Below are 24745 nucleotides of genomic sequence, written 5' to 3' on the forward strand. Positions count from 1 at the left end.
TGTGTACTTTAAAAACACCACCCCCTTTTTCTTTTTCTATCCTCCTGGTAGAAGATCCAAGCAGAGATCTCAGCCCATGAGCTCACGCTGGAGGAGCTGAGGCGGAATCTCCGCTCCCAGCCACCAACCTCCCCTGAGGGCAGGACCACGAAAGGAGGAAGTCAGATGGATGTGCTGCAGGTAATGACCAGGCTTTCCCTTTGCTTTTTATATATGGTGGGTATAGAAAAGCAAAACAGAAAGGCTTGATTCCTTGGGTACTCTTGCTCTGACCATGATGGAAACAATGGGGGGTGTGAGTGGAGTATTAAGGGCTCACTTGGTACCTTTGCTCTGTTCTATGACGCAAGCAATGGGGTATGAGTAGAGTTTTAAGGGCTTATTGGGACCTTTGCTCTGTACTGTGATGCAAATATGGAGTGTGAGTAGAGTATTAAGGGTTCATTGCATCCCATGGCAGAAGAAGCAAACTGGGTAACAAAATACCAAGTTTTAATAGGTTGAGAAGAGAGTGAGTTTGGCCTAGCAGTTAGCTTTGTGTAGACCATTCTCTGACCACAGAGGTTGCTGTACTGGGTAGAGTGCAGTACTACTCAGGTGCTTAGTGCGTGGTACAAGATGGAATTTCACTCCTAACTTGTGGCCAAAGGCATTTGAGGTCTATGTTCATGAACTAGAGTTTCTTGAACAAGTGAGAGAATTAATGGACTTTTCATTCCAGAGATACCATTTCTATCCAGGTTTATTAATTTGAGATTGAGATATTGGACGTTGATCATCCATGGCATTGAACGGTTCCTTTACATGGTCAGAACTTCGCTAGTTCCTTTGGGATTTCCCGGGTTGGCTATATTTTGAAAAGCCTTCCAGCATTCTGTATTATACTAATACTGAGTGAGAGAGATCGTGAATGGCTTACTCTCATTTCCACAAACAGAGGAAACTTCGAGAGGTTTCCACAAAGTTCCAGCTTTTCCAGAAGCCTGCGAATTTCGAGCAGCGAATGCTTGATTGCAAGCGTGTGCTGGATGGAGTGAAAGCTGAGCTTCACGTCCTGGATGTGAAGGATGTGGACCCTGATGTCATCCAGACCCACCTGGACAAGTGCATGGTGAGCCTGAGGGCAGCTCACATGGCCAGAATTGCTCTTACGGTTTAGCCCAGAGCATCTGTTCTGTCCTTGTGAAAGATGGAGAACATGTTAAAAAATAAGAAAAATAGCTGTCCCAGGAAAATTATAAGATATAAGAGAAAGAGTAGGTGGTGAAAACAAAGGTTATGGTCTGTGCAGATAAAGGCAGTAGATTAAGCACATAAATAACATGTATTAAAAAACAAACATGTAAATCACAACATGAAGTGGGCAGAACTTCTGTAGGATGCACTGATAAGCTAAACATTCCATAATAAGTTTGAAGTCACTAGACATACCATATCTAATATAGGTATCAGGAATATTATAGAGTAAAAAAAAATGCTCTTCTGGGAAAATGACATTTAAGTCAAAGTGTAAACGTAAGATGGGAAGAAAGGAATGATAAATGAGACTTTACTCTTTCATTCTTTGTAGTTAGTTGAACAGAAACTTTTAAATGATGGTGGGGAGAGGCTCTGAACTTAGCCTTATTGTATGCCTGGCAGTCTGCTGAGAAGAGGTCAGGAGGAGATATTGGTGCTTGTTGAGGCCGCCATTTTCATTTTTTGTTTTCTTACATGGGTAGAAAAGTACATGGATAGGACACGTTTGAATTACATGCAAAGGTTGGAAGCATCTCTTTGCTTTTTGGAATAGAGTGGCAGACATCACTGCCGTTGACATCACAGATATTGGCTTTGTGTCCTTGAGGTGTTTTGGGTTGGATGCTGATAACTGGATCAGCTGCCTAGACAGAGTTTTGGTGGGGGGGGTGGTGGGGCGTGTCAAGGTGACAGGGATGAAGGCAGTTTGGAATTGCCATGTTGTTGAACTCCTATTTCATAGAATCATGCCCACCCTAGCACTTTAAAGTTTTATGTATATTAGCAGGATGTAAATTACACTCATGGTAGGTTTGCTTTCTCAGAGAAATAGACAAGGAAGTGTTAGGGATTCCACATTCCTTCAGGCACAGATCACTAGGGATAGCTGTCTTCTAGTCATGGTGTTAAAATTATAAAAGTATTCTTTGGGTGCAGGAAATTGAACCAAGGACCTTGTGCTTAGTAAGCCTGTGTGTTCCTATTGAGAAGTCTACCAGCCCTACAGTGTCGTTCTATACAGAGACATTCCAATTCACCTCCTGCTGTTTCCCATAGTTTTTGAAGGAAACATGGTTATGATGAATGCCAGGATTTCTACTGACATTTAATACACACATCTTGTTTTACATTTAAACAAAACCAAACGCTATTAATTTGTTGTCTTATCTGATTTGAAAAGGTGTTACAGTCTTGACTTCCCTTGGCTCAACCTTCAAACCATATTTGAGAAGGACAATGCCCTTTGATGTCCGGGCAGAGGGATTAGCTACCCAGCTGTAGACGCTGTGCTCTGAAATGATGCCAGTTGGGGAATTTTCTGTTAACAATGTAAATTTTTCCTCTGTTTTGAAGAAACTATATAAAACATTGAGTGAAGTCAAACTTGAAGTTGAGACTGTCATCAAAACAGGGAGGCACATTGTCCAGAAGCAGCAGACGGACAACCCGAAAGGCATGGACGAGCAGCTGACTTTCCTGAAAGTTCTCTACAATGACCTGGGTGCACAGGTGGGACATTTCTCTCTTTCCTCCTTCCTCTCTATTTCTCCCTCTCTCCCTCTCTCGATATCTATCATATTTTCATTCTTTACGTGCATATCAATAGTATAACTGTTAGTAGTTATGTAGACATTTATTTTTAATATTTAATACAGAACAATATTTATATTTTCCATGGTTGATGACATTTTAAAAGTTATTCTAAGGAAACTCAACAAAGTAATAGTTATTGCAAAAATCTTACTTGCTTTGGATTTCTAAAATGAATATTTACTGAGGTGTGTTAATGTCAGTATCTAGTAAATGTTGGGTGATAGATAGTCCTTACTAGTCTACTGATTTAGTAAATGTTAGATGTCAGGTGGTAGATAGTCCCTACTAGTCTACTGATCTAGTAAATGTTGAGTGGTAGATAGTCCTTACTAGTCTACTGTCTAGCAAATGTTAGGTGGTAGATAGTCCCTACTAGTCTACAGATATAGTTCGGCTGGCAGCCAGTAGTCCCCAGATACTATCCCAACTTCATCTCTTGCACTGCTGGGTTATAGGAATGTGCAACTATGTCAGGTGTTTTGCATGGTGTTGGGATGGATTTTGGGTTTTCATGAATGCATAGCAAGTTCTTTTAGTCGCTGGGTCATCTCTCCAGTCTCTGGCTCAGTTGGGAAGCTGCACTGAGAGAAATGAGAACGACTGTGAGGAGACCAGCTGGGACCTTCCTGTGCTCTTAGTGAGAAGTGATGGTGGCTAGAGTGGGTTGGGGGTTGGAGATTAGAATGGGTTGACTTCAGACCCCTGTAGGATGTGACATCAATGGATGACTGTGGTGCCATCATGCGGCATTGCGGTGATAGAAAGAAAGGTTGAGAGGTGTGCAGAAACCATATGCTTATGCTTGATATTTTGACAAATCATATGCTTATGTTTGATATTTTGACATTCTAGCTCCTTTTTTTTTTTTTTGGTTTTGGTTTTGGTTTCTCAAGACAGGGTTTCTCTGTGTAGTTTTGGTGCCTGTTCTGGATCTCACTCTGTAGACTAGGCTGGCCTCAAACTCATAGAGATCCATCTGGCTCTGCTGGGTTTAAAGATGTGCACCACCACTGCCTAGCTATTCTAACTCCTTTTGAGAAAGATGTCAAGTACTTATGCAGGCACCAAGGCAGTGGTTCTCAACCTGTGGGTTGTGACCCCTTTGGGAGGGTCAAATGTCCCTCTCACGGGGTCACCTAAGACCTTTTGAAAACACAGATGTTTAAATTATTATTCATAACAGTAGCAAAATTGAAGTTATGAAGTAGCAATGGAATAATTTTATGGTTTGGGGTCACCACAACATGAGGAACTGTATTAAAGGGTCATAGCATTATGAAAGTTGAGGACTGCTGTATTAAGATCTGGAGAGGACATCTGAGCTGAACAGGTAGATTTTCAGAGTCATTCCCATATAGGTGGTAAAGTTTTCAGGACTAAGGAGATTATTTAGGTGTGAGGGGAAAAATGAGGTCATTGACTAAGTATTAGGAATTAACAAAAGGAACTTTAAAATAAGTAACAAGATAACAAGATGTGATAGGCATACCATAGGGATGAAATCTGGGAGGCCAGGGGAGGTAGTATTTCAACAGTGAGTTCAGTCATTGTTTTTGTGATGATTGTGATCACATTAAAATATGTCCATTGGATCCATCTGCTGCCAGATGGGGTTGTTACTGAATTTAGCAAAGGATGTGTGAGAAGTCAGGAAATAGTACCACACTGTAGGAGAATAGCTTTGGTCATATGATAAAAGTAGAGAATTTGTCTGTGTGTGTCCTTATAAGTTGACCTATGAATTGTTTTCTTCCTGATATACAGATCTTTGTTAGCATTAAGTTTGATGATGATTGTAGAGCTGTTTGGGCATGTCAAAGTCAGAGAATCATCATGTAATTCAAGTGTTTATCATTTATATCTACGTTTAGGTGCTATTAATTTAGTGTTACATGTTTTAATTGAATTGCATGGGAAAATATTTCAGTTACAAAAATTAGTAATAACCGTTGAGCATAAAAAGTGAAACTGTACCAAAGGAGTGAGAGAAATGAAGTGTGATCCCATGTTACCTCTGCACTAAAGTTCTCTCTGTCATTGTATATCATGTAAGAAAAGTTCATCTCAAATGTGACATGCTGTCCCCCACCTCTTATTATCTGTGTACTTGTGCTTATCAAAGTCAGATGTCAGTTGATTTATGTGTTAGATAGCCATGCCCCCTAAGGGAGTTGAATTCTCTCTGCTTTCTAATTTGAGCCATGGCTCTGTTTTAATACCATCATGTCATTTAAGGGGATAGATCTGTTAAATGAAAGTCTCTTTATTTGGCCATGGCTTAAATTCCACCTGCCTTTATGTGGAAAGTGGGAAGAGTATTGCTTATCTCAGAAGCTGTTGTGGTATTTTATTGCATGACACATGTAAGATTCATTAGCACAACCTGGAATCTGCATGAAGAGGCTGATGAGGGGCCAGGGTGTAGACTGCTTGCCTAACAGGCTCAAAGGCCTGGCCTCAATCTCCAAAACTATATAAATGGGGCATGGTGACTATGTTTATGATCCCAGCACTCAGGAGATGGAGGCAGAAAGATCAGAAGTTCAAGATCATCCTCAGCTACATAATGAGTTGTAGGTCAACCTAGGGTACTGATTCCCCATTTAAAAAAAAGAGGCTGATGAATGTTAATTGATTTATTTTGCTTTAGAAGAACAAAACAATAAGATTCATGGTGTATAGTCATTTACTGCTTTTTTAAAAGTCACATGGTTAGCAATAAAACATGTAATTGGGAAAATAGTGTGCTTTTTCTCCCTCACATGACTGCCTCCCACTATATATATTTTTTATATTATTAAATGGAGAGGATACTAAGCCATCTTCTCATTGAAATTGTAATATGCACTGATTATTGGTTTCTTAACTTTGCTCCAAGGCCTGGGCCAAGTCCCTGGTGTAAGCATTTCCCTTACATAGTTCTTAGAACAGTCTTGGGGCCAGGTTCTGCCTCCTCCAGCATAGAAGTCAGTGGTAGAGCCTGGTGTGCACAGCCCAGGATTTCCCACCACTTGCTCACTACAGCATATGCAAATGGAAGACCTGGATGATGCTGAGATGATGGAGATGGAAGTCACAGATGTCTTGGGGTTGACTATGGGTCAGTTTGCATCCTTTCTGGATTTGTCCTCATTCATGGTCATACTCCTCTTACTGTGTCATTGCCCCCTTGTTCATCCTTGTCTTATCATGTCCGTGGCCCCCTTGTCCATCCTTGACTTACTCAATTTGTCCTTGGTCCCCTGTTCATTCTTTGACCCCTTTGTTCATCCTTGGTCCCCTTGTTCATCCTTGGCTTACTCACCATGTCCATCTCTCCCTCTCCCCTTGTTCAGGTGACCGAAGGGAAGCAGGACCTGGAAAGAGCCTCTCAGCTCTCCCGGAAGATGAAGAAGGAGGCCACCGTCCTCTCTGAATGGCTTTCTGCCACAGAGGCGGAACTGGTGCAGAAGTCCACATCAGAAGGTGTCATTGGTGACCTGGACACAGAAATCTCCTGGGCTAAAGTGAGTTTTACTTGGGATGGACTGCTGGTGTCACATCTATGGCATTGGTTTGGGACAGTCTGGGTGAACGCTGTCTCCATTTCACATTAACTGTAGTCTCTGCTGTTCTCCATTACTTTCTCTCCTATTGTTCTGTTCTGGGAAGAATATTTTAAATACAATTTGTTTGTTTTCAGAGAGGGTTTCTCTCTGTAGCCTGGGCTGGCCCTGTGCTCACTATGTGTCACAGGATGGCTCTAAATCTGTAGCAGTCTGTCTTTCTCAGCGATGGGATTATAGTCATGTGCAACTATGCTCAGTAAAACCAACCATTTTAACAGTATGGTGTGTGTGTGTGTGTGTGTGTGTGTGTGTGTGTGTGTGTGTGTGTGTGTGCAGGCCTGAAGTTGACATCAGATATCCTTCTCATTTGCTTTATTTGGGACAAGCTCATTTTTTAACATGAAGTTTGCTGATTTGGCTAGACTGACTACTTTCCTGGTGTTGAAATTACAGTCATGTGCTCGTGTTCCTGGCTTTTTACATGTGTGCTCAGGATCTGAACTGAGGTCCTCATTATTGTTCAGCAAGCACTTTATCAACTTAGCTACCCCTGCATCCCCAACAAAGACTTCACCTTTCTTCCACAAGCATTAAACTCAAATGGATCATTGAGGCCTTTTACACATTGTGCTTAGGTGATATTTGAAAATGTTTTAGTAGAAGTTAACCACCTTAGGTGATCATGGTGGCACACACCTTTAATTCCAGCACTCGGGAAGCAGAGGCAGGAAGAGCTCTGTGAGTTCAAGGCTAGGCTGGTATAGATGGTGAGTTCCAGGACAGCCAGGCCTATGAAGATAGACCCTGTGTCCAAAAAAAAGTTAAACACCTCAAAAATCCATGACATTTTTCTCCCACTATTCAATCTTTGCATTATATATAATAATTTTTATACTAATTAACTATATAATGCAAAATAACTAATGTAGGGATCATCATAATCACAAAATTTAAAGAAAAATCCACATGACAGTTTCCTTTAGCCCTCTAGCTATTTGGAATAAAGGGTTAACTTGCACCTTCTTGCTTCTGAGGATGGACACAGGATTGAATGGGGGGAGGGCTTCTGTTTTCCTCAGTTTGCTTCATATGAAAGAGGCAGGTGTGCTTGACAGCATGCAGAGGGTAAACAATGGCTATAGAAACGTGTGTTTCACAAAGTCTCTCTGAGAGTTCTCTGTATGTGTTTCCTGTGACCTCCATGAGAAAGGGACTCTGATGTAGCTGAGTAACACAGCTCTCACTTGCTTGAACACTCTGTGGAGGGGACACTCGGGAGAAAGTCAGGCTGTCACACTGGAAAGAATTCTCCAGTTCAGAAAATAGCTCCTGGAAAGGGTAACTGTGTTGTGGGTTCTGTGAGGGATGGTGAGTGGAGAGAGGGTGGGATTGGGTTGTGTGAGGATGGGGAGTGGAGAGGGGGTGGGATTGGGTTGTGTGAGGATGGGGAGTGGAGAGGGGGTGGGATTGGGTTGTGTGAGGATGAGGAATGGAGAGAGGGTGGGATTGGGTTGTGTTGGGGTGAGGAGTGGAGGGAGGGTGGGATTGGGTTGTGTTGGGGTGAGGAGTGGAGAGGTATGTAAGAAAAATGAAGAACACTGATGGTCATCAGTGCCTTCTGGATGACTGAGAAAGAAAAGGCCAAACGTGATTTGGTTAAATCCAAGAAAATATGATCTTCTTTGCTCAGTACTCTTGGAAAATAATTCTCCCTCTCTTCCACCATTGTATTCGCCCTCCTCCCTCAGTCCCTCCCCTGCCGTCGTTTCTTTTGAGACTGGGTGTCAATATGTAGCTCAGAGTGGCCTTGAACTCTTGATGCCTCAGTCTCCCGAATGTGAGGATTATAGGCAAATAGGCCTGGGCCCATTATTTTTTCTTTCTGTACTAAATCTATGGTGTTCACCATTTCCCAGAAATCACATACTTTCCTTGGCTTTGGGATTGCTGGAGTCACACACAATTTGTGCTTTGGACCCAAACTAAAGTCAAACAAAAGCTGTTGTGATCTTGACAAGTTTCTCTCTTTTTAACCTTTGTTTTCTGTTAGACAAGTATATTAGAGACGAGTACAGTGTTTCAGTTTTATTTTTATTGCCTTGTTTCTCCACTCGTGGCTGTTTAATTTACCTCCTATTTTCACTATTATGTACAGCTCTATGAAGAATAGACCCGTAGCGGAATCTCAGCATTCTGCTGTTGTTTCCCGAGTGTGTTTTAGCAGCCTGAAAATTCTCAGGCTAAAGAAGATACCCGTTTTAAAGTCTCTTGGGTGCTGTGAGTCTGTCCTCTAGGGACACATGAAGAACCACTTGTGCGTCAGTTCCCACCGGTTTTTGTTGTTTGTTTTTGTTCTTTGAGAACACATTTACAGTGGTGCGAAAGCCCCTTCTCTGATTTATTTTAATTAGAACTTTTCCAAAGCTTATAGGCCACCTGCAGCCCTTTTTGAAGAATAATTTTCCTCTAGTTTTGACCATTTTTTAAAATTCCCAGTTGAGTCTATTAATTTAGATTTCTTTGTTAGGCTTAGTAATGCTTAGTGTGCTGTGTAGTATTTTAAAAAAAAAATCCCTTTCTTTGCCATTAGAGTTGACTTTCTGCCCTTTAATTAATTTTCTTAAATAAACACTTTTTTTTTTTTTTTTTTGGTTTTTCAAGACAGGGTTTCTCTGTGTAGCTTTGGAGCCTGCCCTGCACTAGCTCTGTAGCCCAGGCAGGCCTCGAACTCACAGAGATCCACCTGCCTCTGCCTCCTGAGTGCTGGGATTACAGGCATGTACCACCACTGCCCGGCTTTTTGAATAAATATATATATATATATTTTGCTTTTTCGAGACAGGGTTTCTCTGTGTAGCTTTGCGCCTTTCCTGGAACTCGCTTTGTAGACCAGGCTGGCCTCGAACTCACAGAGATCCGCCTGCCTCTGCTTCCCGAGTGCTGGGATTACAGGCGTGCACCACCACCACCCGGCTTTTTGAGTATATATCTTTTTTTAAAGGAAGGAATAATCGGATTCTCCTTGCTGTTGTCTTCAGTTTTACAAGGGCTGGCTCTACTCTGAGGTTCTGTAGTTACTTGATGATCCTTTGTAGACTCATCCTTTCAACCCTTAATGTTTCAGTCCTCCTAGAGTTTAGGTTGCTGTGTATCAGGAGAAAGGCTCCGAACGTCTTCTCAGATAACTGACTGATGGTGCCGGCATCGTTATCGAGCTATGAGTTCGTTTCCTCCCATATAACATGGCAATCGACAGACTCTTGCTGTGTTCTTTTGTACAGTTCTGACCCGCTCCCCTCCTCTGGTTCCAAAGCTGTTGAACACTCTCATTTCGGTGTCTATTTTGTCTCATGAAAGAGTCCTTGTCTTTATGACTCTGTGGTTGGTGTACTTTTATAGCAATGGTCCCCAAATTGGTAGAAGAAATTTTGTGTAGTTTTGTTCGATGAGAATTTATGTTTTGGCTTTGTGTGTGTGTGTGTGTGTGTGTGTATGTGTATGCAGGTGTGCATGCAGCTGGAGATGCCATACAAGTGCTCTGCCAGCCTTGTTAAATCTTTTCAAAATTAAACATTTGTTGTTGTTATTATTAATATTACTGTGTGTGTCTGTGTGCATACACATGTGTCCATGAATTGAATGTGTAAGTGAAGGCTCACTTGTGTCATGGGATAGATGTAGAGGTCAGAAAGTAACTTCCAGAATTTGGTTTCTCTTTCTACCTTCACGAGGTTTCCAGGGATTGAACTTGGGTTTCTAGACTTGCACAGCAAGTGCCTTTCCCTGCTGAGCCCCAGGTGTAGGCCAGGCTGGCCTCACTTTGGAGATCTTCCTGCCTCTTCCCCTGCAGCATATCCTACCAGCATGTACCACCACGGAAGGCTTAAATCCTCATTAGCATGTTATGTCTCATTTTTCTCCACCCCTTAAATTCTTTCTTTGCCATATAATGTTTGATTTTTTTCCTTTATAAACATTTTACACATATACTTGTATGCTTATTATATATTATTTTGTTTTATTATCATGTGAATGTGCACTTTTTTTTAAACTAATTGCCTATGTGTGTGTGTGTATATATATATATATATATATATATATATATATATATATATATATATAAATGTATGGGTGATGTTGAGTTGTCTGTATTGATATTTGATTATCCTTCTTTCTGGTCTTATAAGTTCCATTTTTTTTTTGTTAAATATCATTTTTAAAGACAGACTCTATCTAGTGGTGAGCTTGTCTCTTGTGAATTCTCACTTAATATTTTTGCAAATCTGAAGTAGTGAGGTTGGACTATACAAACCACACAGCACATTCTCGTCAGTGGAGTGGGAGGAACGTTGGTGTGAAACATAACCACCCGCCTTGTCAATGATGTGGTTTCAGATTTAAGGAACGCATTTATCTTATAACATTTTTAGTTTCTTCACTTAAATATTATGTGAAATATTTAAAATTAAAGTTTAAGTGGCATTTTTATTAGTGAACTTAGTGGGAATTTTACTTCATAGATTAAATATTCTTTTCTGTGCTCTTTATCATAAAACCCACTAGGATCGTGGATAGATTATTTAGACTTACTTATCTGTAGTTGTTTCTTCTGGCTCTTTCAGCCAGTTCTAGCCAGTTGGGACATAATCACTGAAGGAGTTCAGCAATTCTGAAATGCCCACAGCATGCCTGCAGTTCTTTTCCACCCACTTTGCTGGAGGAGAGTGAGTGCAGGAAATATCTGTGTGCATTTTAAAAGTGTCAAGACCAGGACAGTGTTTAAACCTTGATTCAGTTTTAGATTTGTGATTTGTATCCTTCCTGAAGTGTGAGTTTCTAAATGATGTTCACATAAAGACTTGAATTCCTTGAAATGATTGCTCTAAATGTTGATTTAAGAAAGTGCACCACTGGGCTGGAGAGAGGGCTCAGTGGTGAAGAGTTCTTGCTGCTCATAGCAGAGAATCAGTATTTCATCCTCAGGATCCAACATCTGCCTGTAACTCCAGGTCCAGGAGATTTGACACCTCTGGCCTCAAGCGAAACACACACACACACACACACACACACACACACACACACACACGAGATGTAAATAAATATAAAGCTTAAAATTATTTCTTGAAAAAAGGAGCAACAATTTTAAAAAGAAGCAATACCAGGAGTGCTTCTATGTGCTGCTTTCAAGAGATTGTCACCATATTGCATTTCTATACATGTGTGTTTCTATACATGTGCATTTCTATACATGTGCACTTTCTATTCATGTGCATTTCTATACATGTGCATTTCTATATATGTTCACTTCCCTCGTAACACTTCATTCACGTGTGAGTTCCCATCCTGGAGTGTTCCCGCTGTGTGGTGCGAAGCTGATGCCCAAAGACTGTATTTTACTGGTTCTCCTCTGGCTTACAGATGGTATTTCACATCTGAATTTTGTACATTTTTTCATAATCTCTTGTTAGCTATTTTGCTTTTCATTATGGTTTTGAGAGTTCTCAATATGTCAGTGAGTTGAGTTTGATAAACCTTTAAGGTACTGCAGTTATCTAGGAAATCATAGATTCTTAAGTTGTTGGAACACACACACACACGAGTTAGGTAAATTTTATAATATTGTGAAACTCAAGTGAGTTTTTTCCCCTAGAATATTCTGAAGGATCTGGAAAAGAAAAAGGCTGACTTAAACACGATTACTGAGAGCGGTGCTGCCCTTCAGCATCTGGTCTCGGGCAGCGAGTCAGTTCTAGAAGAGAATCTCTGTACGCTCAACGCCGGGTGGAGCCGAGTCCGCACCTGGACGGAGGACTGGTGTAACACCTTGCTGGTATGTTGCCAGAACGCATCAGTGGTGATGTCTTCTCTTCCTAATTATGTTTAGTGCATATGGCCCTCATTAGAATTCCAGATGTTTCCTGTGTGTCCTGGTTTTGTTTTGCCTTGCTTGTGAATTAACTTTATTAGTATATATTTTATTTTTCTATTGAAAAGGTATCAAAGGGAAGAATTTACAATACTTCTATGAAAGTAAAATATTCATGCTAAACATAGGTGCTGTATTATAAAAATATTTAATATTTTAGTAAATATATTTTATTTTAATTATATCATATAGTACTTAGTTATAATAATATATACTATATATGCACATACATGCATATATTATATGTCCATTATATACAGTATTTACAATGTCTTAGTCATTCACTAACTCAGAGCAAAGATTATACCAAATGACGATGCCTATAAAATTCTTGACTTTTACTTAATTGTAGTTACTTATAAACTCTATTTTTTCTTTTTCTCATCTATGAAATTGGCATTATTATAATTTCTACCTTATATGATTTTATGATGCTTAACTGACTTAAAAATGTAGCGGTATTCTATAGAAATACGTTAATCATCCCATTTAAAAGTTTTTTATGATTATGATCATTATGACCATTACGTTTTCATAGTGTTTGTTGGTCTTCTACCAATATGGTAGCCCCAATCTCTGAAGTGAGAGTATCATTTACAAATTATTATTTTATTCTGACATTAACTTATATGATTCCCTAGTAATGGGTAGAGATAGATAAAAGAATAACTTATCTGTTGAGAATTTTTTCAAATCAGTTAGGATATGTAGGATAGGGAAGGTTATATGCTTAGGTCTTGATCGGCCAGAGGTTCCTGTTCCAGTCCATGATCTATTACCATATAACTTTAGGTAAATTATGTAATATGATACATCACCTCACATCAATGTAGAGAAAAGTGCATCGCTAAAGCTGGAGACACACACTTGTAATCCCAGCACTTTAGGGACCAAGACGGGACTATCTAGAATTCAAGGTCAACCTACATAGGAAAGCCAGGTCTCAAAAAAACCGTACCCTGTTCCCTTTCAAAAAAGTCGCATCTGGTGGCCCAGGCTTGTAATATCAGGTACTTGGATGGTTGAGGCAGGAAGATCACAAGTTTAAAGTCTGTATACAGAGTGCATTCAAGGATAGTCTAGACAACTTAGACCCTGTCTCAAAATAAATATTAAAAAGAAGGCTGGGGACATATTCAGTCATGTAGTGCATGAGGCCCTATGTTCAAACCCCAGAACTGTAAAATATTAACCCCTCCCTTTAAAAACTCCAAACCAGAAACCAGCCAACTAAGTAAAAGTATGTAGCAAACACTATTGTTCCTTGTTTTATGATTGTGGGACACACATTGTGCTCTTTGGCCTTTTAAATCTCTCCTAAGATCATCATCCTAATTTTTCATTTAATGGTGTCAACATTATTTTATTCCTTTGTAGAACCATCAGAATCAGCTGGAGATATTTGATGGGCACGTTGCTCACATCAGTACCTGGCTTTATCAAGCTGAAGCACTACTGGATGAGATTGAAAAAAAACCAGCCAATAAGCAGGAGGAAATTGTGAAGGTAGTAAACCTCGAGTCACGTGGGACGATATGCTGCAGTCTGTTCTCTTGTGCTGTGTGATGTTTGTGGGGGTTCTTATGCAGTTTACTTTTTATCATTTGGAAAAACTGAGATCACCCATGGATTTTCTGTGACCAGTTCCTCCTCTAGTTGATGGTGCTGAAATGTCTTCCTAATAATCCCAGATGTTTATTTCAAATACCTTTAATTTGTAGTAGGCATCACTTCCATACTCGTTTTGACTTTTCCCTTGTAATAATTTATTTATTTGTTTTTTATGCCATCAGCGTTTACTGTCTGAGCTGGATGATGTCAACCTCCAGGTTGAGAATGTTCGCGAACAAGCCATCATCTTGATGAACGCACGTGGAAGTGCCAGCGGGGAACTTGTAGAACCAAAATTAGCTGAGCTGAACAGAAACTTTGAGAAGGTGTCCCAGCACATCAACAGTGCCCAGGTGAGTGCTGGAATTTTATAGAATACCGTTTTCACCATGGGTATATGTCTAAATGGTAGATCATTTTGTGCCGACCTATTAAGTTTTAAAGTAAAATGAATTTTAATAACTTTTTGGCCAAGCAGTTGGGTGTTATTTATGTGCGATTATTAATATAAGAGTATTGTTGAGCAAATAATTCACAACAGGTTTCAGAGTCAGTTGATAGTTGGGATAGGAATAGAACAGAAATAATGAAGTCAGTCCCCAAGTTAGGTCTGATGATCAATCGCTGATCTTGAACTCATCCTTTTCACATATGTGTTCATAGAAAATACACTGGTGTGTGTGTGTGTGTGTGTGTGTGTGTGTGTGTGTGTGTGTGTGACAGATTTAAATGTTATAAATAACTCAGTTTGTAGTTCATGGAGAGATGTGCTTTCCATATTTACTAATTCACAAAAAAGCTGTATCAATGAAAATGAGGGTCCAAAACAAATAACAAGTTTCTTTACAAAGAAAGCACTTATGCTGCTATATTATTATTTCTTCAGCTCCCTGCCTATCTTTCCCATTCTTTCTCTTTTCCTCCCTATTTTAAGAGGGAAGGCAGAGAAACGGTCTACTGTAGAGTTCTTAAGGCCTGGTACAGAGTAGGAGCTTCAGTAATGTGAAATTGAAAACTTGAAAACATTTGATAGTGCCGAGGGAGAACTCGGTGAACCTTAGGTGCCCATCCCGAGGAATCACAGGATGCTGAGTGTTTAAGGATCTCAGCTGTGCCCCTGTGATGGCACTTTAAAACATCTATTTAATTCAACCTCTTGACAGTTATATATTGAAATAACACAGAGGAAAGCCTGTTTTGTTTTATATATGTGTAGGAAATAGGTATTATCTAACCTTGCTTTAATTTAAAATATGTGGTATAGTGGGCCAAATAAATTTTCTTGCCATGCTCAGGAATGTAATTATTCACAACTTAAAACAACACGGCAAGACCCTGCTTTGGCTTTTGTTTTCTTTAATCTTAGCCTCCCCTCCTCATTGTCTGATGGAAGTCCATTTGATTTTTTTTTTTAATAGACTCATGGGAATTTTTTTGACATTAGAAAGTATTGCAGAGGAGTGGGGTAAGAGAAGGAACAGAAAAAGAAAATTAGTGCCGTCCCCCAAATGACCTTTACAAACAATTTCTGTTCCTTAACTATTTTTACTCAGTGGTAGGTACATGATGCTAACATATAAAATTTTTATAGCACTTTGAACATGCTCCCTTGGAATGGATTTTCATGGTAACAATCTATGGTCTGTTATAATTCCCTAAGTTAATCTTATGAGTACTGTGGGCCCTTGGGAATGTTGTGTTTGTTAGTTATTTTATTTGTATCTGCTGGCATCAGAGTTTAGAATTCATTGAACTGCAGAAGTTGTACAAGGGCTGTTCCCAAGGCTTTCAGCATGGGCTGATAGAAGGTCTGCATTTTGACTGTCTGTACTCAGGATAGGAGAGTGTTGCTTTCCTCATACTTGCCCATCCCTGGATATTACTTTTCTTCATTTATTTTTATTGAAATTGCTATTCTAACTTTCATTTTCCCGGAATATGAAGTTTTTCTGTATAGACTCGAAAATGTGGCATTTGGAAATATTAATCTTCTTGGAAGTTTGAGTATCAAAATATCAAAGGGAATTCTTCTGGTGAACATGTAAGGGAGGCATTCTCTAGGGTGCCCTTGCCCTGGGTGAGGACAGACAGACAATCATTCCTTTCATGGTTGTGGCAGGGATGGCTTGGATCATGGCCCTGTTTCCTGTAGGGTATTCTCCTTGGCATCTGCCATACTGTCCAAGCCACCACAGTCAACCCACAGCCAACTCACACCTTACGTCCCTGACCCGAGGTGGAAAAATGAATAATTCTGAGAAGCCCAGATTGTCAAAAATCCTTGCTCCATGATGAATGACATTCAAGTCATTTCAGAGAAGTGCTGGCTCCTGCTGTCTCTCTCCCCCCCCCCCCCCCTTTCAGGATGAATTTTTTAAAGCAAGTCAACAGTACACTCCTTTGGCCTCTTTTCCTTCCTAGATGCTGATTGGCCAGGATCCTTCATCCTACCAGTGCTTTGGCCCCGCTGGAACTGTTGAAGGTGCCAGGCCTTTCTCTGACTTGGAAAGCTTAGAAAATGACATAGAAAACATGTTGAAAGTTGTGGACAAACATTTGGACTCCAGTCACGATGAGGAAAAGGTGGGCCGTTTTCAAACTCTACTCTCCTCCTCCTCCTTTTTTTTTTTTTTTTTCTTCTCTCTTTTAACAATGTGGATTTACTTGCCTGCCCTGATACATGTAACTGAAGAAATCCGGATGTGACTTAAGAGGGTCATTGTCAAAGCTCTCAAGTGACTCATGTAACGCTTCAAGTTCACATACGACCCGGCATGGTGGCACACTCCTCTAATCGCGGCACTTGGGAGGTAGATGCGGGAAGAATGGGAATTCAGGGTCTTCTTTAGCTATGTAACAAGTATGAGTCTAGCCTGGACTTCATGAAGTCTTAATCTCATACAAACGAGATGATGGTGATGATGATGATGATGATGATGAAAGAATCACAGTGACTCATGTATACCCTGTACTTTCTGACTGAAAGTAATCATTAGCTAAGGTGTGATAAGCTGGCTTAGGATATTTCATTTTCAAATATAAAGTATTTGAAGAAAATCCCAAGCAGTTGGGTCATCTAGGCTGATATAGCTTAACCCCCACTGCTCTGTCTGTCTCATAGCTTAGTTCTTACACTGAGCACTGGAGAGTATGAAAGTCTGTCTGTGCCTTTTTGTGTTTAGTACATTTTTTTTCTTTAAACTTTCAGATGGATGAGGAGAGAACCCAGATTGAGGACGTTCTCCGAAGAGGGGAACATTTGTTACATGAACCGATGGAGGACAGTAAAAAGGAAAGGATCCGTTTGCAGTTGTTACTTCTGCATACACGTTACAACAAAATGAAGGTATGATGGGATGGTCTCTGCAGCAAAGAAATAATTTACCCAGTTTGTGCCATCCAGGCCAGCGGTAGAATATTTAAAGATACTCTCAAGCAAGCCAGTTAGGAAATTACATTATTTCTTCCACTTTCTTTTTGGATTTAATTACGTACTTTTTTTTTTTTTTTTCAGAGTTGGAGATTGAACCCTGTGCTTTGCAAATGCTAGTCAGGCAGTCTCTGTACCACTGAGCTACACCTGAGCCCAGCAGTCCCCTCCTTTCTAATGTGTTTCTATTTTTAGATAGGGCACTACTCAAAGAAATAGAAATGTAAAACCTTATTGTTGGTCCTCTCTTTTGGATTTATGATCATGTATGATCCGCCTGCCTCTGCCTCCCGAGTGTTGGGATGAAAGGCGTGTGCCACCACCGCCTGGCTCCTATGTTGTTTTTCATTTTTTAATTTTTTGGAACAGAGCCTCACTGAATCTGAAGTTCAAAGTTTCATCGGGGCAGACTGGCCAGTGATCTCCCGGCATCCTCTTGTCTCCTCTCCCCACCTTGTGGCACCACAGGCACATGTGAAAAGATTCAAACTCCCACTGAGCCATCTCCCTACTCTCCATGCACCCTAGTCCAACCCCTCTTTTAAAAATAAAATTATCCAGAAATAGTCTGGGTCAGATCTCGAGGATATGGAGATATATATATATATATATATATATTTGGGCATAGGGCATTTTGATTGAGCACCCTGGGAGAAAAATCTATTTGGGAAGCAGAAAGCACATTTTGAACTGCTGAGCTTATGCAAAGAGTAGGAATCGACAGGAAAGCCTTAAGCTGAGTAGTAGATGAGATTGTCTTGAGGAATGTGAATTCTTTTTTGCTTGTTTGCTTAAATCTGGATCTTTAGAATGCTGTTATTGATCTGCCCAGCTTACTGGAAAGTCTCAGGTCACTGTGGCCTTGCAGAATAACAGCCTGTCACGTGACCCCAGAAGCAGCTGAGGAGCCCTGGCCTTGCCATTTGTTAGTGAGGTACAAAAGTGTTTCAGCGGTTTCAAATGGTAAGATCCAGTGATGTGAATTCAGGCTAAGTACTACAGAGATAAATGCCCTCCACCCAAAATCAAGCCCCTGTGGACTTTCAACTGCTATTGGTCTTTGAAAAACAGATCTGGTTAATGGCCAGAAAGTTGCAGCAGGAGGGTGTCTGTAAGTTCTCAACGTGCAAATACATTCTTTGGATTGCTTTCTGTATCCTTAAAGATGAGAAATGGGATGCACGAGCCTAATATTGGGACCTCACCCCTGCCAGGTTGGCCTCTTTTAAATGAAATCTAAAAAACTATACACATATATTTAATATTTATAAAATATATAGAATCTTTTTATTTAGAAATGGCTCCAAACTTGAGGTGTTAATTACTTCGACATTCTTTTATATTTGCTAGAACATAGACTTTTCTTTCTTAAATGCATGAGTGCATACCTATAAATGGCTCCAGAATAAGATATAAACATAGAGCATTAAGATAATAAAATCATTTTTAGGAACAATTTTAATTAGTTCTGTTGATAGAGTCAGGAAAACTGAAGCTTGCTTCAAACATGGCTCTCTAGAAATGATGAGAACGGCTAATTGGATTCGAGAGGGCAGAGCACACAGATCTTAAAGTTCAACAGCACACTACTACTCCTGTGATTTGCAGCCTGGAGTTTTCATTTCACTTAGAGATCTTGAAAATTATTATAATCCTTCAATGAAGAAACATGTACTTGTTATTGTTAACTATTATCATGAAATTCATAGAAGAATAGTCTCTCCTGTAAATAAAGCATAGGAGTGAAAGCTTTGGCTGGGGATGTGCCTCAGTAGGCAGAGTGCTTGCCTGTGTGAATGAATTCCTAAGTTCGAGCCTCAGCACCATGTACAGTGGGTGTGATGGCACCTATTAGTGGTATTAGCACTTAGGAGTTGGAGGCAGGAGGATCAGAGATTCAGGGTTATCCTTGGCTATATAGAGAATGGAGACTAGCATGGTGTCCATGAGACCCTATTTCAAAAGAAAAAATAATGTATCAGGGAAGCTACCTGAACTTATTAGCAGCCAACACTGGCCATTTGAAAGCAGTATATCAGCAATCTTGGGAGGCAGAGACAGGCAGATCTGAGTTCGAGGCCAGCCTGGTCCATGAGTGAGTTCTACAACAGCAAGGGCTACACAGAGAAACCCTATCTGAAAAAACAAAACAAAACAAAAAAAGAAAGTAGTGGACAACCTTTATTAAACTGTGGCTATCAAGGAGTAAAGAGGAGCAAGCAGCCCATCTTAGACAGCACTTTATTCAGAGTAGAAGATGCAGAATTTCTACAGCATAGCAGAAGAGGCCTGAGTCCAGCACTCTAGGATGATTTAGCCCACCTCCACCACGTGTCTGTGCTCAACAATGCTGCCTCGATATCATTTCAGTCAAAACCCTCATGGCATTTCTTGTGTTGATTAATTAATACACCAATCACTGAAACCCAGTCTCATTATGTTGTGCTCCCTGGCTTTGAACCAAGGGCTCCTCCCATCACAGCCTCACACGGAATGAGACATATAGGCATGTGCCACTGTGTTCATTGAGTATGCTTGGAAAACATGTTTAGCTTTAGTCTTGAGTAGTGTGGTCTACAAGTATTTAATCTAATTGTGATATTGAAGAAGGATGGTGTAATAATGATCTTAAAATAGTTTATTTCCTGTAGAACTTACGATGGGCAATGTATTTGTTTTCTTCACAACTCAGAGAAGCAGTCGTGCTTCCTGCTTGCTAAGATAGATGTAGATGCTGTGGGTTGACGTTAATGTATCTACAAGTATGGCAGCAGTTGGCAGATGGATGCTGAAATAGAGCTTGTTGAACTTCTGTAGCAATAACAGTTAAAATATGAAAAATTATATTTAATAATGTTATTGTCTTTATTAGCAGTTACTAGTTTTATATGACAATGGTTCCATTATGACATTTTTATGCATGTACATAATTTGGATCATAGTTACCCTATTTCTTGATACTTTGGTTGACAGTCTTACATTCTTGAGTGTTTCTGTATAACAGTCTTGTAATCTCCAACCTCACATCCCCCCAGTTTGCTGTTACTTTCCTGGGGAGGTTTTAAGATGCCTGCATTATTTCTTAGAACATGTATTTTTTTTTCCACAGACAATCCTTATCCAGCAGAGGAAAACAACTCCACTTTCTTCTGGAATTGCATCATCAGCCCTCCCTGCGGATTATCTGGTTGAAATTAATAAAATTTTACTCACTCTGGATGACACTGAATTATCACTTAATATTCCTGAGCTGAACACCACTGTCTATGAAGACTTCTCTTTCCAGGAGGACTCTCTAAAGGTAAAAGTCAGTGTTGAGTTGCAGTACCCATGGTTAATAGAAAAAACAATGCAAGGATGCCCTCCTTCCCTCCCTCCCTCCCTCCCTCCCTCCCTCCCCTTCCCTCCTTCCCCTCCCCTCTTGAGTTTTAAGGACAGGGCCTCCTTGAATAGCCCAGGTTAATTTGATGCTCACATCCTTCCTCCCTTTGCCTGTTGGGAGCTGGGGTGACAGGCATGAACCACCATACTCAGATGGAAGTTGCTGTTGTACTTTAAGATGGCTGAAGTCCTTGACTGTTTCAAGTTAGTGATCATGTGTGTAAGTAGTGAAGCCTTACTGTATGCACTGGTGGGATATAACAACTTTTTCCAATTTAAAGAAAAGTAGGTTTGGACCTTTATGTATGCATAGTTATTTGCAACAGTGGAGACCTTATTTTAATCAGATACAAACCCGATTGTCACTTGTGCCAAATGATGTCAGGTCATCCGTATTGATTTAAGATTGGCTAGTTGCCCGGGTGTGGAATTGCATATTGATTGCAAGTTACAGTTTTCAGTTCTTTGAAAGTTTCGTTCCCATATATTTGATTGTACTTTTATATGAAGTCATAATAAAATCTCTGATAGAACTGACATGTCTGATGAGTTTGATGACTCATTTTCTCATTTAAGCTACGGTGATTAGGCGTTTAAAACTCCAATTCCAGATCTAAGCCTTTCCTTACCTTCATAGAATATTATTGAAGTCTTCCCTACATCCTGCCTGGAAGCCAGTCAGAACATCTGGGGGGCATATCCTTCCAGCATTGTGACGGTGGTATTTCTCACATTTGGAGAATATAGATTCTTATATAGAAAATTCCCCCATTGCAGTAGCAGTTAGCCTCACTATTATTTTAAACGAGTGTTATACAGGTAAACCTTGATCGGTGGTTCTGTCGTTTCTGTTACTTTACTGGATCCTGCTTTTGTCTGATGATATGTCTGCAGAATATCAAAGATCAGCTGGACAGACTTGGAGAGCAGATTGCAATTGTTCATGAGAAGCAGCCAGATGTCATCCTTGAAGCCTCTGGTCCTGAAGCCCTTCAGATCAGGGACATGCTCACTCAGCTGAATGCAAAATGGGACAGAGTGAATAGAATGTACAGTGATCGGAAAGGGTATGTGTCAGTTACATGAATATTTAACTTTAACTAACGTGAGTACGGGCTGGAGAGATTGCTCAGCGGTTAAGAGCATTGACTGTTCTTCCGGAGGTTCTGAGTTCAATTCCCAGCACCCATAGTGTGGCTCACAACCACCTGTGATGAGATCTGGGGCCCTCTTCTGGTCTTCAGGGACACATGCAGGCAGAAAACTGTACACATAATAAATATTTAAAAAAATAAAGTAACATGAGTGCAAGTGCCTGGGTTACTGAAAGAGTTCATGTGTGCATTAGGATCATGAAAACTATTTTCCACATCTTTTAAAATGTGACTTGCTTAATAAATAGAGAGAACCCCATTCCTTAAAGAGAAATGTGACCATAAGCCACAACCATTTAAGTCATAATATCTACTAGTATGGGAATACTTTTAATTTTTAGCATAAAGATAGTTTCTCTCTCTCTCTTTTTTAATTAAAAAGGATTTTATTAATGTTCCTTTCTCCTACATACCATAATTAATGTGAATAAAGAGCAGAGGCAGGTTCAGGTTCAGATAATTGGAATCCGTATGTCACCCCAAGTTTTTCTTTCTTTCCTTCTTCTTTATAATCTTCTGGTTAATAGAATGTTTCGGAGCGTTTCTCTTACTAGACTTTGAATGGGGCCTGTGAACGGGAGTAAAGAGAAATGGGTAAGATTTTTCCCCAATAGCTGGGAAAGTGGTGAAATGGAAATACGGTGTGAACTAACTAGTCCGATAAAAATAACGTGCAACACGGAGGTTATCCCAGAGGAATACATCGGCAATAATTCAGACACAAAACCAAGTATCATATTGTTAAAAAATTTTAGTTCCACAGTTCATGTAAAGAAATAGAACTTAATGAAAGCTTCATTGCTATGTAGATTTTTAAAATAGTCTCTTTGTGCAGCTAGGGAACATCCTTATGTACATCCCTGTACATATTTTTTGTTAGAACTGGGATGGTAGTTACTTTCCTCATTGCTGACACAAATTCCTGATCAAAGCACCTTAAAGAAGGAAGGTTGGCCTGACTTAATGGTTTCAGGGGATGCAGTCACATGACAGGCAAGTCATGGCTTCAGGAAAAGGAGGTTGTCTGGTCTCATTACATCAGCAATCAGGAAGTGGAGAGAGAACAGACAGTGGAGTGAAATAAAACCTCAAAACCCCTCTGAGTGATGCTCTTCCTCCAGCTGGTGACCATGTATTCAAACGCACGAGCCTATGGCCAACATTTCACATTCACTCTCAACACTTGGTTATTAGATGAAGACAATTAAAAGAATGTTAAAACTCTTTCTGTGTTATAACATGAACTGTCTACTGTACCCTGCCAGTGGGATTTATATAGACTCGTCCTTGCTTTTGAACTCTGGCTACCTTTGCTAGGACGATCTCACCGATATTACAGTGATAGGTTATATCGCTGTCTTACTTATATGATAGGTTATATCGTTGTCTTACTTAAATGATAGGTTATATCGCTGTCTTATTTATATGATAGGTTATATCGCTGTCTTATTTATATGATAGGTTATATCGCTGTCTTATTTATATGATAGGTTATATCGCTGTCTCATTTATATGATAGGTTATATCGCTGTCTTATTTATATGATAGGTTATATCACTCTTATTTATATGATAGGTTATATTGCTGTCTTATTTCCCCCATCGTCAGTGGGATGTGAAGATTCTGCACACCAGTGTGGCTCGTCTTTTAAACCAAGGGATTGCTACTTATTGTTTCAAAATGTTTTGCTTCCTTACAGTTATTATTTATAGTTTTTGTTTATTTGTGAATATTCACAGCCTTTTGTATGTCACTTACACTCACCTGTATCCTTTGACACACAACAAATTTAGTTTTATAAAATTATATCTTACAGTTGTTTCTTTTATGATTGCATAAAATTTACAAAACTTATGTATCCTTTCCTTACAATTTCTCTATGTGAGTAAGCAATAGTATGTGTTTTGAAAACACACTTAGTTGCTTGATTTGAAATTTCTGTTTAATCATCTATCAGAATTTGAGTTGGGTCTGTATCATATGTTAAGGCCTAGCTCAGTAGTTATAGACTCCAACTTCAGTATCATGACTATTGTCCACGCACCTTTACTTTTCAAATGATCCTTAGACAACTTTTTTTGTTAGTTGTTTTTGGTTTTTGGTGTTTTGAGACAGGGTTTCTCTGTGTAAGAGTCCTGGATATCCTGGAACTTGTTCTGTAGACCAGGCTGGCCTCGAACTCACAGAAATCTGCCTGCCTCTGCCTCCCAAGTGCTGGGATTAAAGGTGTGTACAACCACCACCCAGCCTCCTTAGACAACTTTTTTGTGCACTCATAGTTAAATGCTGACTAGCTCTATTTTGCCCTGTTTTTCTTAAACAAATGGCCAGTTTCTCCCCAATAACTTTTCATTCCTTTTATTGTTGGTAATAATGTCACAATTTAAAATATGTTATTTTTATATCAATTTAGTTCTGCCAATTATGCTTTACTATGCCATCAACTTTAGGTAAATACCATATTTTCATTTTTAATTTGTAAATTTCTTCAGCTAATTTGGTAAAATTTTTCTTAAATGTTCTAGAATAATTGTTATATTCTTGGTCTTCTTTCTAACTTGAAACAAAGACCTTCCATCAGTAAAACCTCATGCTTTCTAAGAGAATAGAATAATTAATAATGTTTTTATGTTTCATGGTACTTATATGGTAAGGGTATAAATTCAGGTGGATTAACATGCCTACAATTAATTGAGTGTATAAGTCAGAGAAGGCAAAAATCGTTAAAAAGCAGAGAGTGTGGGCAGCGAGGAGGCAGAGAGAGGGCTGGACTGGAGTTCACACACTGTTTTGCAGTTGGCACAAGGCTCATTCCTCAGAAGGGAATTTTTTAGTAAACACAGTCTACCTTGACAATGAGTTT

The 24745-nt window shown here is 39.7% G+C and overlaps 1 protein-coding gene across 4 annotated transcripts in view; it reads left to right on the top strand.

Moving 5' to 3' along the window:
- The window catches only part of Utrn (utrophin), a 495948-nt gene that overhangs the window by 191098 nt on the left and 280105 nt on the right, over positions 1-24745 (top strand). For all 4 annotated transcript variants that reach the window (XM_036169031.1, XM_036169034.1, XM_036169032.1 and 1 more), the window contains 11 exons: positions 52-180; positions 938-1111; positions 2593-2748; positions 6168-6338; positions 12031-12210; positions 13684-13812; positions 14100-14270; positions 16339-16500; positions 17126-17263; positions 20457-20648; positions 21623-21795. In XM_036169031.1, coding sequence (XP_036024924.1) covers positions 52-180; positions 938-1111; positions 2593-2748; positions 6168-6338; positions 12031-12210; positions 13684-13812; positions 14100-14270; positions 16339-16500; positions 17126-17263; positions 20457-20648; positions 21623-21795 — 1775 coding nt within the window. The remainder of the gene's footprint in view (positions 1-51; positions 181-937; positions 1112-2592; positions 2749-6167; positions 6339-12030; positions 12211-13683; positions 13813-14099; positions 14271-16338; positions 16501-17125; positions 17264-20456; positions 20649-21622; positions 21796-24745) is intronic.

This window comes from Onychomys torridus, chromosome 19 (genome assembly GCF_903995425.1).
Source record: "Onychomys torridus chromosome 19, mOncTor1.1, whole genome shotgun sequence".
In the NCBI taxonomy this organism is placed as follows: Eukaryota; Metazoa; Chordata; class Mammalia; order Rodentia; family Cricetidae; genus Onychomys; species Onychomys torridus.